This window comes from Aptenodytes forsteri, unplaced genomic scaffold (genome assembly GCF_000699145.1).
Source record: "Aptenodytes forsteri isolate BGI_AS27 unplaced genomic scaffold, ASM69914v1 Scaffold183, whole genome shotgun sequence".
Classification (NCBI taxonomy): Eukaryota; Metazoa; Chordata; class Aves; order Sphenisciformes; family Spheniscidae; genus Aptenodytes; species Aptenodytes forsteri.
In genome coordinates, this window is record NW_008795918.1 from 323,843 (window position 1) to 341,573 (window position 17,731).

The 17,731-nt window shown below is 36.1% G+C and overlaps 1 protein-coding gene across 1 annotated transcript in view; it reads left to right on the top strand.

The window, feature by feature from the left end:
• The window catches only part of ADAM23 (ADAM metallopeptidase domain 23), a 77,651-nt gene that overhangs the window by 56,193 nt on the left and 3,727 nt on the right, over positions 1 to 17,731 (top strand). Inside the window, exons 16-24 of the mRNA XM_019473488.1 lie at positions 9 to 80; positions 842 to 928; positions 1,083 to 1,163; positions 3,357 to 3,407; positions 3,967 to 4,030; positions 5,684 to 5,789; positions 7,244 to 7,363; positions 8,345 to 8,513; positions 10,411 to 10,522. Of these exons, the coding sequence (XP_019329033.1) occupies positions 9 to 80; positions 842 to 928; positions 1,083 to 1,163; positions 3,357 to 3,407; positions 3,967 to 4,030; positions 5,684 to 5,789; positions 7,244 to 7,363; positions 8,345 to 8,513; positions 10,411 to 10,522 (862 nt within the window). The remainder of the gene's footprint in view (positions 1 to 8; positions 81 to 841; positions 929 to 1,082; positions 1,164 to 3,356; positions 3,408 to 3,966; positions 4,031 to 5,683; positions 5,790 to 7,243; positions 7,364 to 8,344; positions 8,514 to 10,410; positions 10,523 to 17,731) is intronic.

The following is a 17,731-nucleotide window of genomic DNA, read 5'->3' on the forward strand; positions in this document are numbered from 1 at the left end:
GCTTTCAGCTTTTTGAAACCACTGAGTGTGGAAATGGATATGTAGAAGCAGGAGAAGAATGTGATTGCGGTTTCCGAATGGCAAGTAGAGTTATATATTACTCCACAAGTCTTTCTTACAAAATATATTAAGATACATTATGGGATTGATAAGGGAGGGGGAGAGGTTATGGAAATGAATTTGTTTTGTCTATTGTTAGGGAACAACTTCATTAAAGGACTGTGTTAAAACATTTTTTCAAGTGAGAATGAGTGCAAAGACAGAGGGTGTCCTCAGAACAGTTCCTATTTCCCAGCAATTTTTGAATTGCACTGTAGAAGTGCTTACCCCTTTGCTTTTCCTGGATAGTGTGCCTGGAGTGGTAGACTCCTTATCTATGCTTTGGAGACAGGTGCCATGTTCGGACAGAATAAGTAAACTGTTGTTTTCTTCTCTATTGTAGAAATATTCCAATAATGTTTTTGCAAAAATCTGCCCTGTAGATTTGAGTCCTAGTTCTAGTATTTAAATATAATTGCACCCATACTTACTTTTCTTAATCTTTTTCCTGCATTGAATGCAATTTGACTTAAGCAGCATGCATTTGGCACAGGCTATTCCACACCTGTGAAGAGGCTTCGGAAGGTGTGAATCCCCTTGTTGCTATAGCATATACCTCACTGTTTTCCCTTTACTTTAGTATTTGAACTTTGCAAAGGATTCTTCCAGCTGATAATTTCAAGTCATCAGTGTTGAACTGAATCTTTTTGTCTGCTGGTACATAATAGTTTGTTGGAAAGATTGTGTAGAAAAAACTTATTTAAAATGGAAAACTAAAATTTTCGCTTAATATTTTCTTCAGGAATGCTATGCAGACTGTTGTAAGAAGTGTTCTCTTTCTAATGGAGCTCATTGTAGTGATGGACCCTGCTGTAATACATCGTGTCTTGTGAGTGTTGCTGCAGTGTATCTATCGTTCTTTTCAGTTGTCCATGGAAGTCATGTGCAGCCTGTTATAGTTCAAAGTGTGTTTTATGTCGAATGAAAAGGAACAGCTTATGTAGACATAATCTTAGTCCTGAACTATATTCTTCATTTTCTAGTTTTTCCCACGAGGCTATGACTGTCGATATGCAGTGAATGAATGTGATATTGCAGAGTTCTGCACTGGAGATTCTGGCCAGGTATGTACGCAGAAGCTTTCTCTGCTTACACTATTGATGTTTGTTTGCACTCATTTAAGAGGAAAATCCAGATTAAGAAACTGCACACTCACATACCCACAGTAACTGGGGGGGGTTATTTTTTTAATCCTAACAAAATTTTTTAAACATAAGAATAAACTATCATAAGCTCAAAAAAAAATTAATCTAAGTGGACTCAAAATATGACTTCTGTAGGTTTATTTGTTTTTTAAAATTAGTGGGGTTTTGTGTATCTGTATAGTATTTGTCAGTCGTCATCCTTTACTCTTTGCCTAGTCAATAGCATAAGTACTAAGAATATACTGCAAATGTGCATGGATTCAAAGGTAATAACAGTAAGATTTTATGAAATAAAATAGTTTAAAATATAAGTGTAGAAAACTACAACTAATTGAGTATAGAATCATAGAATCATTTAGGTTGGAAAAGACCCTTAAGATCATAGAGTCCAACCATTAATGTAACACTACCAAGTCCACCACTAAACCATGTCCCTAAGCACCATATCTACAGGCCTTGTAAATACCTCCAGGGATGGTGACTCAACCACTTCCCTGGGCAGCCTGTTCCAATGTTTAACCACTCTTTCAGTAAAGACATTTTTCCTCACGTCCAATCTAAACCTCCCCTGGCGCAACTTGAGGCCATTTCCTCTCGTCCTATCGCTTGTTACTTGGGAGAAGAGACCGACACCCACCTCGCTACAACCTCCTTTCAGGGAGTTGTAGAGGTCCCTAAGCACCATATCTACAGGCCTTGTAAATACCTCCAGGGATGGTGACTCAACCACTTCCCTGGGCAGCCTGTTCCAATGTTTAACCACTCTTTCAGTAAAGACATTTTTCCTCACGTCCAATCTAAACCTCCCCTGGCGCAACTTGAGGCCATTTCCTCTCGTCCTATCGCTTGTTACTTGGGAGAAGAGACCGACACCCACCTCGCTACAACCTCCTTTCAGGTAGTTGTAGAGAGCGATGAGGTCTCCCCTCAGCCTTCTTTTCTCCAGGCTAAACAACCCCAGTTCCCTCAGCCACTCCTCATAAGGCTTGTATAAAGTGCTATGTTTTTTAAGAGTGTGCACATATACAATAATTTTTAAGTTGTGGATCTTACGCATTTCTCTTGAAAACATTTGGCTAATACTCAAAAGTATAGGAATAAATAGCAACCAAAAGGTGGTTTTAACTCGAGTTCTTTTAAATAGTCAACATTCTGTACATCTGCCATTTTCACAGCAACTTTGATGCTTTAGGTGATATATGCTCCTTTTCGATACTGAGTATTTAGCTTCAAGGTTATATAAGAATTTCATAACTCTGCTGCAGTCATCTACTGGATCAAGTGCTTAGCTTTGAAGAAATAAGATTCAGGATAGATCACATGTCTCTGGGCATTGGTGGTAATTATAGATGCCAATAAATTAACAGTAACCTCTTCTTATATTATCATCTGAGACATCCACACTTACAGACAAGTAGCTATTGCTGAGATTTTATTGTAAATCTTTTATTCTGTAGATGGAGCATTCTTAATGGGAGGGAGAAGGGCTTTCTTAAGCTAGAAAGGCTGCCCTCAAAGTATTGGCTAATATGGTACACTGCAGCAGCATACCCTTTCCAAATCTTCACAGGTCCCTTTTTGATGAGGAAAAGCTTTGAGAATGGTCTTGCTCCTAGCTTTAGTAATCTGAGGCTTCTGGACCTAATGACTTGTTCATACCAAAAAAGTTTCCAATGCCAAGACAACATGACAATTAACATCGTAAAAACCCCACAGCTCTGTAAGCATAGACTGGTAGGCTACAATTAGGTGCTTGCTTGCTTTCTTAGTGGAACTGAAATGAATGCAGTGGCAGTGTTGCAAACATGGCCCCAGTATTAGCTACCAAATCTCCTGTTACTGAACAGATTTGTTTTGCTTTCCATTTTGCCTCACCTCCTTAATTTCTATTTGGAATATGCAGAAAGTTAGAATCAAACCTTGTATTTCATGGCTTAAGATGTTCATTTTTTCATTTGTATTTGTAGCTATAAAGATTCCTGCACTAATTACGTTATCTACCCCCTTTATATGTTGTGCAATTGTCTTTTAAAACCGTGAAAATTCCGTATGTGATCCTTTGATGTATTATTACAGTACACATGATAAAAAAAAATTCTTAATTTTTTTCAGTGTCCACCAAATCTTCATAAACAAGATGGGTATGCCTGTGATTCTAATCAGGTATGCAATATTTTAAAATCCCTGCACATCAGCTAATAGAAATCAACCAAATACAAGTTTTGGGGTTTGGTTTGGTTTTTTTTTTTTGGTCTTTCATATTTCTTCATAAATTTTGTCTTTGGGACATCAATGTTGCTTGTGCTTTATGCACTCTATGAACAGTAAAAATTTCTACTTTGAGTAAAATCTGCTTGGTATCTTTATATTTCACATGTAGATATTTTATTACAGTCCATGTTAATAAGTTCTTTACAACTATGTAAATGAGAAGTATATATCTTTATATCACATGTAGATATTTTATTACAGTCCATGTTAATAAGTTCTTTACAACTATGTAAATGAGAAGTATAAAGCAGCTGCTGAAATGTCAGTATGTATTAGACACCAACTGACTTTGAGAATCTGGGCCAAAATGTGTACTCCATCTACCCAAATTCATGAAAACTTATACATCCCAATATGTGTGTGAAGAATCAAAATAAGACATTTGTTGGGGGAGGGGAAGGAAATGAAATAGTGTTCAGTTCTCATTGCTAACATGTTGTGTTTTGTTTAGGGTCGTTGTTATAATGGTGAATGCAAGACAAGAGATAATCAGTGCAGATATATCTGGGGATCTAGTAGGTTGACTTTACCTTAATTATATTTTATTTCTGGTTCATTCCTGCCTTTTTTTTGTATTTCTAGTATTTTTATTTTTTGTTCTTGCCACTGTAAGTTAGTTTTCTGCTCAGTACAGTAGACTGCAGTGAGAAACTGGAGCTTGATTGCCAAGTGAAATTTCGAGTTTGGGAGTGATGATAGTGAGATTGTTCTGATGTGATGTGGTTGCAGGCATAGGTAGGGCAGCAAATGCTGGACTTTGGTGGAATTAGGTGAGAAAACATACAAAATACTGGCAACTTTGAGTTACTGTTACCGGGGGGGGAGGAAACGGGTTTGAGAATTTTTTTGGTGTAGTTCAAAACAGATGTTTTTGGGATTTTAATGATAGTTGTCAATTCCATTATCGCAGCAGTGGTTCATGCTAAAGCTGCTCGACCTTGGCTCTCTTTGCCATACCATCCCACAAGTCAGGAAAATTAGTACATTGGTGTGAATTTAAATATACATAGTATGAATTGAAGCCCAGAGGTGTTGAGTAAAATAGAATTGCAGTTGCAATGGATTTTGCTTGCAGCGAGGGGGGATAAATGCTCTGTGTAATGACTTTGAGACAGTTCAGCAAGGCAGAACTATCAGGATGTCATGTACTCTAGCAGTTAATGTTTTCTTGTGCGTTTTGTCTAATCATAACTGCCACTGCTGACACTGCCTATTTGAGGCAGAAGAATTATTCCATACTAGGGAAGATGGGAGGGGAGGGATATAGTTTTACCATTTATTGTTTGTCTTGTACAATACAAAAGATGCTATATAAGTGTAAAATTGGATGGAGACAACATTTTCTTTGTCTTCTGATGCCTTTTTGAGCTTTATGTTGCCACCTCACATTTATTGATAATATTAAAGGCAATAGATGTTTTTGTTGACTAATTTCTTTGTATTTTATGCACTTCTATGTTAAAATATTTGGTTTGTCTTCTGTACAAGTGATTTTATTGAAACTACTGTCTTATTTACCTTTAATATTTTATTTTCCTCTGTATAATTGTTGTTCTCTTTTTCTTTTTTAATTGACTTTTTTAGAAAAAACAAATGGGCTTGTTAGTAAATAATTGTGATTTTAAACCTATTAGTTCAGATTTCTACTAAAAAGCAGTAGAAATAACACTTTGACTTTTAAACCTTCTTTTCTCTGTGAACTCCTAAAAAATAAAATAAAATAAACATTGAGTTGATGTCAGAACATATGCTCATGGTATATGCCATGTATAAAATCTTTGATCTCCTGAAATACAGATCAGGAATAACTGCAGTGCAAACAACCAGACTAAATCTATGTGCAACTGTATCGGTGGTCTAATTTTGTTCACTTCGTAAAACTCAAATGCAGAAGACAACACAGACACTGTGGAGATTGCTTTTTTTAAAAGTTCAGAGCAAATTTTGAACATTGAGCGTTATTTTAGAAAAGCCATCTAGGTATTGCAGTTCAGTCTGCTAGGTTCCCACTGTAGTCACCGGAAAATACCATCTGTGTACACATGCCTGTGGTTAGACTTACGGTTTGTATTAAAAAAATACAGATAACTGCTGCAATAAATTATGCAGGTTTTCAAAGCTTTCATGTTGCTGGTGGAAAGTACATTCCTTTTTTCTTTCTTCAACAGAGTCTTCAGGATCTGACAAATTTTGTTATGAAAAGCTTAATACAGAAGGCACAAAAAAAGGAAACTGTGGCAAGGATGGAGACCGATGGGTTCAGTGTAGCAAACAGTAAGTTCAGCTTGGTAGAGATTATTTGTATTTTAAATAGATTAATACTGGTTTAATATTGTCTACTTTTTCATGAATGTTTCAGCAGTTTGTTTTGCTTTATTTTGAATCTTCTTTCCTTCAGAAGGTTTGCATCTTGAAAAAGTTCCATAGCTCATTCTGACTCTGTGGGTCAGAATATGGGTGACTCAGCAATACACTTGTAAAGAATTCCCGATTTTCAGAAGAATGTACTGTGACTTTAATTCTTTAGGGGAGCTGGGGGACAAGGCAGCAAAAAGTCACAAGTTCATAATATATAAACACCTCAGACTTGGTAGGGATAAATTAGACTGCAAATACACACATTGTTTTCGCTTGCTCTGGGATTGATACCAGATTCTGCTATTTCAAGTTTGTTCCAACCTTTATTTTGACCAGAGAGGACCATTAGACATTTGGATGCTATAGAGAAAATGGCTGATTCATTTGCATGTGATCATTACTAGATGAATATCTTACTAAATTTACTTTTCAAGTTAATGGTCATTAGTGGATAGACTTAAATTTCTCCTAATTTACTTATTGTTTTGTAATTTTTAAGTATGCATGTAAAATTTCAGTCTTGGAATGGTGTTTTAAGTCTTTGACTATCTGATGTTTGTCAAGTGGCATTTGGGGGGGGTAGCATTACATCATTCACTCTTCAGATAGGATCATAAGCAAAGAAGTTGTTCAATGGATTTTTTTTATATTTAGATGAGAATAGTGTTGTTCTAATATGTATATTAAAAACCTTATTTGTACAAAAGCTTTTCTTAGTCAGTAGAGAGATGCAGAAAAATGGTCTAGCTGAAGGGCCATTTAAATTTTTTGCAATTTTAACAAATACAATTTCCAGCATTCATCCAGTTACTTCTATGACTTAGGACAATTAGAGTCAGAGATGGAAGTTTTAAGCTGATATCCTTCTATTGAAGATTGCACATATAAAATAACATCAAATAAAGCAGATTATTTACCAAAATTCAGGCACATACACTGCATGCTAACGATTGTTATTATGGTTCTGTTGTCCTGCAAGGGAAATAAAATACAATTAGAAATTCAAACTTCACATTAACGTACAGCGTCCAAGCTGCTAGAGAGAGGAAAATGCAATTTAGCCTGATATGATGAAGCTTTGTATAATTTGGATCCTCTTAATTGTACTGTATTGTATTTAGAGCACAGATAAATTTTTTGTTGATGTCAATATTTGCTGGTGCATTAGAATGAATGATTACTTGTTTCTGCCTCTTGTCATTTATATCAAATAATATTTTATTTCCAGATTTGTACTCTGAAAGTCTGTCACGCGGCTTATGGTAATATATTACTTAATGTGATCAGCAGCCGCATTGCCAGTCTTTCTTTTTTGTAAGTTTACTTCATATTATTCTAGTAACTTTTTGATTTATGTTTTCATTTTACAGTGATGTTTTCTGTGGCTTTTTGCTCTGTACTAATCTTACTAGAGTTCCACGAGTTGGTCAAGTTCAAGGAGAAATTATCCCAAACTCTTTTTATCATCAAGGACGAATAGTGGACTGCAGGTAAAAGATAATGCAGTGTTCCAACGTGATTTTGCTTTGTCAAACCTAATTGAATTAAGATAAACACAAATGTAAAACTGTATGAATTTTAGGTAATTAATATCTTACAGCAAAATCATTATTCTGAGTGGTATTTCTTTTGATTAAAAAAAAATAAAAAGGCTGATATTCCACATGTAAAGAGGGCGAAATGTGGGTTATCCTCCTGATTACTCTATCTGATCTCTCCAGTAGCAGAACTTCACTGAGTTTAATGCTCAGCATTATATTTTTTTTTTTGGGGGGGAGGGGGGGTGTCTAATTGCCAAAGACCCATCTATTAAACATAATGTTTTTGAGTATTATATCCTCAGAGAAATAGTTGTAGGGGAGTGAAGGCTGAGAGGGAGGAAACTGAAGAGTTGTGGCAGGATAAGAAGTTAAGCTACAGTTCAATTAAAGGGCAGGCAGTTTTAGTCTACTGTGCATAATACTGGATTTGTATTTTAAAGACATTGGCAACATTGCTGTCATGCTAAGAATACTCTTTTACATAGTTAGGTCCTTGAGTGAACAATGATTCTTAACTCTTCTTCTATTCCACTAGTATTTTTATTTAAATGTCATCACATGGGAAGTTAGTTTTTTAACATTTTTCTAGCAATAGTATTTCACAGCATTGGGGAGGGGGGGGAGAAGAGAAAAAAAAAAAGAAAAAAGCACGGCCTATCAAAGACTGCTAAAAAAGAAAAACAACCCCAAAGCCTAAGGTGCCCTTTTTGAGTATTTAAGTCATTATCTAGTCTTCTTTTTAGTCTGACAACTGGAACACCTTGTCAATGCTGTGGGCAGACAGAAAAACTTCATAATTTTGTTAAATCTGTCTGTATGCTTGAATGAGAGAAAGGTATGAGGCTTTTAGTATCTACACTAACAAGATTAATATTTTCAAAAAGACTCCAGTCATAATAATAATAGTATCTTAAAATTTATTTCTCCTAGTGGTGCTCATGTTCTTTTAGATGATGACACAGATTTAGGTTATGTGGAGGATGGAGCTCCATGTGGACCGCACATGATGTGTCTGGACAAAAAGTGCCTGCCAATTCAGTCCTTGAACATAAGCAGCTGTCCCATTGGTTCTAATGGAAAAGTCTGTTCCGGACATGGGGTGAGTCTGTACTGGGAGTTAGCAGCTAAGCTTGTCCAGCTCTCTCTGCTGTATCTGATCTTAATGTACCCTGTGGAGTTCTCTACCTGCGAGTGTTCCTAAGACCTGTTGATGTGAAAACACAAATGTTAGATTCAGGGGAAGACTGCCATTCTGTGAAGCATAGATAAAATTTTAGAAAGCAAAGTTGTCAAATTAGTTCTGCAATTGCATCCAAACTGTTGTGTTCATTAAAAGCAAGAAAGAGCTTTGACATCAGTTATTGTAAAGACTTCTGTAATGTACTACCCATATTTCAGGCTACTTGCCATCTTCAGTTAAACTTTTTACTGTGTACTAACACCTTTATAAAGTTGGTCCTGTGTTCATGGAGTCATACCTCATGACTTAAATAATTAAAATTCTAAACTGTTGGACCTTAACAGAGATGATACATTCTTCTTGAACAGATGCAAAGTGTATCATTTTACATTCAGGCACATTATATTCTGTTTTTCTACCCATAAGTCCATTTGTCTAAGACATTAGATATGTTTTGATGAACAGATTAACTGTTCCATATCTTAACTGTAATACTGATAAAGCCTTTCTGTTGTGGGATTCAGTGGACAGATACTTGCCTAAGGGCTAGACTTTATACAAGAAGTTTTTTTTTTTTCTTCTTGTTATGTGTAATTGAAGATGAATTTGAGTGCTTCAAAGAGGGTTAGGTTCAAAATCAAGAAGAAAAATTTTAAAATTGGGAAGTAAAGGATCTAGGAGATCTAGAAATCATCTTGGTAATTTTGGAGAGTGGCATGAGTAGTGAGAGAACTATGTTACCTTTTTTGTTTTGCGTTGGATTATTCCAATTCATAATTTTAAAAGAATACTTAAGTTGATCAAACCTACCATAAGATGTATTTATCTTCAGCTTCCTAGATAAGATTCTTCAGTGAATACTTTAAGAAGCAGAGTGACACAAAAGTTAAATTAAAAAAATCACATGTACTACTTACTTGTAATCATTAGTGTGTAGGTTATTTTCTGGGGTTTTTTGACACTATGTTCCAGTGTCTAAAAGGCATTATTAGCTGATGCCTAATGACTGACTTAACTTCTAGTCCCATAATCAAAACTTCATTCTTTGTTTTCTCTCTCTCTCTCTCATGTCATGCTTTTTCCTTAGTAACCTCTTCTAGCAACACATTCCATGTTCTTTTTCATATGGAAAGTTTATCGGTATTAACTTTCACCATTGATTTGATATTTTAGGTTTTGTCAGTTGGGTAGGTTTTCCTGTATCTGATAAATATACTGCCAATTTTAGTGAATCCTAAGTCCTTTTTTAGAGGTCATTCAGCTAAATGTAGATTTAGGAGGAGCTGTTTCCTCTCTTTCTAGAAGATACGCAAGCACTCCTCATTGCTGTTTAGAAAAAAATGATGACCAAACCAATGAAAATCTTGCTATTTTTTCTACATGGGAGCAAGCTGTAAATGAGAGGTTGTAAAGTATGACCATGTCTTGAACCGTTTAAACACAAATGCTTGTATTCCTTCTGGACATCCAGGCTCAAAGTCTAGATAGTTGCTTAGTGAAGATGTAACTAGTCTAGATAGGGGTTATTTTGGATGAGTGTTTCTGTTGTTTTTTACATCCTATGCAGGTGTGTAGTGCAAGTGATGATGGAACCACTGGGAACACTTTTGCTTTTCCTAGCATCTGAGCGTATTTAGAGGGTTAAAGCAAACTTTCAGGTTATTGATGTATTGTACTCATTCTAAATACTCAGTGCTACTGTTACAATTTATAAATGGCTAAGTCTTATACTGTGAATTAAATACCTAATTACATGTTAAATAAACTTAATAAATGTAGTTAAAAAACAACTGCTGTCATTTATTTTCTTTTCTAGGTTTGTAGTAATGAAGCTACTTGCATTTGTAATTTCTCCTGGGCTGGGACGGACTGCAGTATTGATGATCCTATCAGGGATACTGGTAGCAAGAAGGATGAAGGACCCAAGGGTTTGTGTGATTTCAGTTTTGATGTTCTTTCAAGTATTTATGACGTTTTTCATGAATACATGGTAGTAGAATTATCATTCAGAAAGAGAATAATATTGTGCAGTCCTGTTTAGACCCAGACAGTAAAATTCTGCGTCGTGTAGATGAAGTAGGTCTTTCTGCTTTGAGAATTGATGAAACTTTTATTTTTCTGACGTAAATTTGGGGAAGATTTCAATACGTAATGGTACGTACTTTCTGGTTTTTCCTTTCTCCCTTATTCTCTATTTTTATGATAATTTTCTTTGTGATTGGAATCTGACTAAGTGTAGCTTTTATTATTTATATGATAATTGAGTATTTATGTTTTACTAGAGATTTCCAGTTCCCTTAGTTGTTCTCAGCTAATTCAAGAGAGCTGTGGCATAAAAAAGGGAAAAGTGGAATGTCCCTGGTGAAAAAAAGCTTTGGTTCCTTGAAATCAGATTTCAATGGGAGGAAAAAGAAATAAATTAAGATTTTAAGGACTTAAATTATTCTTACGATCATTATTGCTTACTCTTATGTATTTAGTAGGTATTTCAACGGCATATGAAGTATAAATACAAAGAGGAGCTATTGAGGAAATAATTAATCAAAAAAGTTTTTCAAAGAGGAAGAAAAGCACTTCCAAAGATTCTCTCCGACTTCTCTGCCAAAGAATGTTTTTGGATTGTGCTGTCCAATTCCTGTGTCTTTCCTGTCATCAAGACATTGTCCAGCATCAGACTATATTTATCCAGTATTATGCATTTACAGATAAAGTTCCCAATAAACAGCTGAGAAACCCAAACAAAATTTTTCTGCTATGTTCCAGTTCCAGGTGGTTCTGTCCCTTACACAAGGCTGATGGAAAGAAGATAAGAGTTGTTTAAAAATGTAGTCCTTAGAGCTCAGACTCTGTTTACTCTTTAAAATATCCAAGGTTTCAAGGGAGGACAGGATTTTGGTGTGTCCCTCCAGAATGGCTCTACTTCTGTCTTGTGTACCTTATTCTTTTGCCCCTTAGCAGAATGATTCCAGTAGACCTTTACCAAGAACTGTTGAAGAAATCGTCTTAGAACAAGTTACCACCGTGAAGGAGGCTCTCTAGAACAGCCTAGATGTGTATTAGGGAACCTGTGCAGGTGCTTTCTGGACTCCTAACCCCACCACTGTTCAGTGTAGAGCTGCCTGGTTTGTACCCTGTCTTACAAAGCTACTTGTCATTCCATTTCTCATAAAAACCTTCCTAACTGTGGAACGCTGCTTGCAGAGTCTTAAAAAAATAGTGGAGAACAGCACTATAGAGCTGGTTACTTCTCTTTGTGTGTGGATGAGGAGAGCAGTATTTACAGTTGTGACACTGAGAGTACATGAATTTTATATTGCTCATTTCCAAATTCTGTAGGTAGGAAATAGTTTCCTCCTCTGTAAAAAGGTCTATAGGAAAGGCAACACAGAAGGTACGCTTACCTTGGTTAGATTTTTGTAATTCAGATTAACTCATCTAGTTCAGAATGGAAATACCTTTATGAAAATTGATAACGTCAATGCTGAAATATTCTGGGAAAAAATCTTAAATGAGTAGTATGTGCATTGATTTCTGCCAGCTGGTACAGACTGCATTTTTCAATGGAGTCCTCTGCAAAAAGGCAGAGTATGTTTTTGTACAAGGTGGCTCAGTGATTTCAAAAGATGGATTATTTTTACTTATGTTGTTATAGTAATTTATTGATGTTGAGTGACCTAGAAAGGAATTTACGAGCCTGGACACTGACAGCTACTCTAGTGTCTTCTGGTGTGCTAATAGAGGAATTCCTTTGTGAGAAGATGTCAGAAGAATACAGAAGTAGTCTTCTGTATTGTAAACATCCAACATACTAAAGTAGTTTCCATTAAGTTTTTTCCCCTTATTACCAGTACTTCCTATGTCATATGCCAGTTTACAAGTCTGAGACAGAAACCAAAATGCTTGTTTTTCCTTAGCCCTAAATTTGAGTTTGGTTACATTTCAGAAACAGAACACTCACAATGTGAAAATTCACCTAATAGATTTAAGATTTTTCACACATTAAATCAAAGCATTTTTCTAAGTACAATTAGAACATATGTAGCTAGGAAGTATTGCTATTTATGTATATATTGTTATGATAATTGACAACGGGCTGCTTCTCCTGCTGCACTTTCAGACCTTTCCATCATCTATCAATTGCTTCTGGCTCCATACTGTATTTCAGGATTTAAAAAATTAGTGGTCCTTAATTATGTTGGTATTAATCCATGAGTCTTGAATTACTCTAAACTCAGCAACCTGCTGTATCCTGTACTAGCAGACCTACACAGCATGCTAGCAGTTTTGGGAAGACAGAGTTCTTGCTGTTAGTTTTTGGCTACTGCAGAAACTTTGAATTACTTTAGAGTGTTGGCTAGTAGTTTTGAGATCAGTAGGACTCCATACGCACACAAGATTCTTCCTTTGCAATTTCATTTGCAGAATTAGGCCTTTGTTTGACTAGTGGAATAGTGTGTGTTTGTTTTTTTAATATCAAACTTATGTCTCAAGTGCGTGTGTGTGTGTTTGTGTATATTTATGAAAGAGGAAAAAATTATGAAACCATTTCAAAACAGACTTTATTCAGCATGAAGACTAAAGTTTTTGTCTCTTGGAAAAGTTCCCATTAGACAGGGAATTCAGCTGCTTGCTTGTGGTCTATTACGACTCAATGAATCTATCAAGCTTTTAATCTTTAACATAGGAAACGTATAGATGGTTTTTCTTAAAAGAGTTCCCTTAAAAAATGAAAGATAAGGCCTCAATGTCTTAAGAGGGACTATTTGAACATATTCACATTTCCAGGGTGTTACCTGAAGCACATTTCTAGGGTAGGTTTTTCCTTTCAAAAGGTGTTATCTGTCTTTAGGTCATATAGATAAATAGAGAGTCCTATTGATAAATGCAGTAACAAAGGAAAATATTACTAACTAGTAAAGGAATGGATTAAAAAGTTGGGGGTTTTTTTGTTGTCCTGCGATGGAACTGTTTCCAAACAAACAGTTTTCATTTGCTTAGTTATATTATGGATACAGTAAGTTTCTGGTGATCAAGAGGAAGTTTTCTTAGTGGTGATTTATTTACATTTTGGCTGTTTTAAATAAGCAGTAGGTTGATATTCCCTTTTTAAGTAAATAATAGAATCACAAGCTAAAAGGAATAGTCTTACATTTACAGGAAACTTCATTGACATATTTGCAAGCATTCAAAGAAAACCAAATATAGCTCATTTCAGAATTTTTAAAGCTACAGTATTTGGTAAATAAAGGTTTGTTAGGAGGTTGTTTATCCGACGATGGATTATAGAGTAAAATATTCCTTTGAGGAATTATTTCATGTTTTCATTTCAGACATATATGTGATCATTTCCTTAAAAAATCTTCCCTTTTCCCTCCACACAGTGAGCATGGCCACTAACAGGCTAATAGGTGCAGTGGCAGGGACCATTCTGGCCTTGGGGGTGATTTTTGGAGGCACAGGGTGGGGAATAGAGTAAGCATTTTTCTTAGTTTGAGTTTTATGTTTGGTGCCTAGTGTGTGAGGTAACCGTATGCACCCAAGCCCTCTGTGTGTTACCCCATTAGCTTTGTTATGTGGTGACCGTATTTGTCGTGTGATTTGACTTGTGTCTGTGTCATGTGGTTTGCTCATGCAGTGTTGAACCTTCTCCTGTCTGGGATAATGTGGGGCATAAAACAATAAGTTTGTGAATTTTTACATTGTCATAGTAAAATTAAATGTCTAAATGTTTCCGTTACACCAAATTATAAAAATAATGGGGAAAAATGAAAGTTGGTGACTATTTTGCAAAATAGACTGAGTATTTCATAAAACGCAGAAATTGTTTATTACAATCTATGGGGCTTTCAGTCTAATAATGGGTCACACAATGTAGCTAGGAAGATGAAAGCTGATGATAATAGTATAGACAGCTAGTTTTACAGTAAAGTTTCTAAATGTTCCGTTGCTAGGATTCTGTCACCTCAAGGCAGTAGAATGCTGAAGTATAGAATTCATATATAAGAATATGTATGAGCAATTTTTATTGTCTTTTCATAATTTTAGGAAACTGTACTCTTAAGTGTTAGCCCACTACCTCAGTTTTAACAGTGGCTATTTGATTAAAATATGCATGTGTGTGTGTATGTATATATACACATATTAAAATGCTCATATAAGAACTCTCTTCATTCTGCATTCACTATGCAGAATAAATTGCTGTTATTCTGCTCTTCTGAGATTTCCAACTTCACTGTGTTTCTAATACTGTATATCACCTCTGTCGTGTGACAGTGCCATCTCTGTGAAGGGGGAATCATAATTAATATATGCATGTGTGTGTGTATGTATATATACACATATTAAAATGCTCATATAAGAACTCTCTTCATTCTGCATTCACTATGCAGAATAAATTGCTGTTATTCTGCTCTTCTGAGATTTCCAACTTCACTGTGTTTCTAATACTGTATATCACCTCTGTCGTGTGACAGTGCCATCTCTGTGAAGGGGGAATCATAACAAGACAGTTTGATTTCTAATCAGTCTGCGTGAAAAAGCATTCAAATACAGTTCTAATTAAGGCTGCATAGGCAGTCTTCTGGTAGGCAGCATTTTGTGTGTCTGAGTTTGCAGCCCTAGATACAACCTTTTTAGCTTTTGCTGAACTGGACTGTTACATGAAACTCATCTTAGATTCTCAGAAGAATAGAGACCTTTGCACTCACAGAGGACAACTAATGAAACACAAATAGAAGGAAGAAGGTAATAGATCATCTGCTTGAGAAAGATCAGATTGGTGTTTTACTGGTGGCTTTTACAGCTGTTTGCTGAAAACTGCAGACTGTGAAGATTGTAGAGGCTTGGGACCCAGATTCTGGAGCAGAGGATTTACCTACAGGTTGAGGACCATTCGCCTTTTGCTTACATTCTGCCTTATACCCTTCTGTTTTATCTTCCCTTACCTGCTGTCTCAATCCACTCAGCTCTGACCAACGTCCCTGACCATTTGTTCTTGCTCCTGTATCCTTCTGCTCTAATTCCAGCTTTTCTCCATCTTTCCTCTCCTCTTATCACTCACTACCTGACTCGTTCTTTTTGTTTCTATCCATGCTTCTTTCCTGGATCCCATCAGTCTTTTCTCTGTCCTCTGGTTCCTTCAGATACAAATGTACATTCAAGCAAGCCGCTGCTGCTTTTTGTTGCTTGGTTTAAAGAAAGTGCATGGAGAACACAAATACCCTCTCTGAATCTAATGCCCTTCAGGCCCTGGTGGCTGTTACCGTCAATGGCGGCAGGGGAGGTTGTGTTCGTCACAACCTGATGCCAGGTCCTGCCCTTCTTCCTCCTTCCCCACCACTTCACTTGCAAATTGTGAACTTTTCCTCAAAGTGCTGAAATAACTTTAGTTTCTTAATGCTTTATGAATTTATTTTAGTAATCATGGGGGACAAAATGGCAGAGTCATTTTTTTCCAGATTTCATCCTAAAACGGATACTTAGCTTTGATAACTTAAACCAGAGGATTTGGCTGGCAAAGTGACAGCCAAGAAAAGAAAACATGAAACCACCACAGTGTGTTGTTACCTGCAGGACAATCTGCAGTAAACTTGCCTCTTCTACAACTAGCGGAGTTTCAAAGCAATGTATATTAATTCTAGTAGAATCTATCTGATGATGATGATGAATATTTAAGGAATAGTCTGAAGTCCACTGAAATTAAAGGTGTGTTCTCTTTTAACACCTTCAGTAGAATTTGTATCAGGGTCCTAAAAGATGTCTAGAGATGATAGGATAGCCATGCCAAAGCAGACAGCGCCTTGCAGGAAGGGGTGGTGTGCCAGGCAGTTACGGTGCAGTTAGTTGCAGGAGCTTCCTCCTGATAAATCTGTGTCTGCAGGTTATAGCAGTACTATGGCGGAAAGAACAAGTATACCAGAAGTGTTGCATCTTGTGGTAGTCTGGATGGAAAATGACCCCACAGTATGGTGGTTGTTAAAACCTTCCTCTTACTTTCGGTTTGCATGTATTTATGTCAAACGTCTGAGTCCAGTGACTAGAGAAGCGTATTTAGCTGAAACATACTGATTTATACTTTTCTTCATAAATGTCACTAACTCAAATGAGCTGATGCAAAGTGGGCTTCATACTGGTAGCAAAATTCTGATTCATTAATAATACCATTTCCTTGATAATGCTTAATAAAACATAAGGCATACATCTTTAAGGTAAGGCATAACATGTAAAAGTAGTCCCATTGTAAGTAGTTTTATGTACACAGTCTGTTACGGTCTTAAAATGGCTTACCAATAATCCTCTTAAATCTCTGTATTTCGAAACTGGAATTCATTAATTGGAGGACTCCATTCTGGTAAACAAGTGGTTGCTGTTTAGTGATCATAAGTATTCCACCAGCTTTGTTTTTATATTGAAGTCAGAAATGAGATTATAGTCTTGTTGATTATCAGTGAAATTTTACCTTGAATGTAGCCTTTACAGTTTCTTTACTAGGAAAAATAGCTCTTTCTCTGCATTCATAGGAACTGCCACTTCCAGCACGCTGTGAAACAGTTTTAAAATTATTCCAGAGGAATGGACATGCCTTTATCCACAGCCATCTATCATTTACTCTGCTCTTAGGCTCTCTCTAGCAGATAGCCTAATTCTCAGAGGCATTTGATTTTCAGGGTTTTTTTTGTGTTAAAAATGAACATCACTTCTTTAGTCACTGATACTTTATAAAATTGGGTCAGATCCAAAAAGTGTTTTTATCAGGACCCATGTGTTATTTAACATAATTTTAGTAACTTTTCGATTAACTGAACCTACTGGTTTTGTGTATTACTCTCTTCTGTTTAAATTTTGATTGAGTTCTTCCATATTTATAATAAATAAAACCAATATTGATTTCCCATATTGAACGAACAAACTGCTGTTTGTTGAACGGATGGGCACTCTAAAATAGATTCCACCCCGCCCCAACCAGGCAACATAGTAAGAAGAGGGATGTAGAAAAGTGGCCATTTGGTACTTCCTTATCTAAGTTGTCATAGAATCATAGAATCATTAAGGTTGGAAAAGACCTCTAAGATCCCCGACCCCAACCCAACACCAAACACCCCCACGAACCAAAAACCATGTCCCTAAGCGCCTCATCT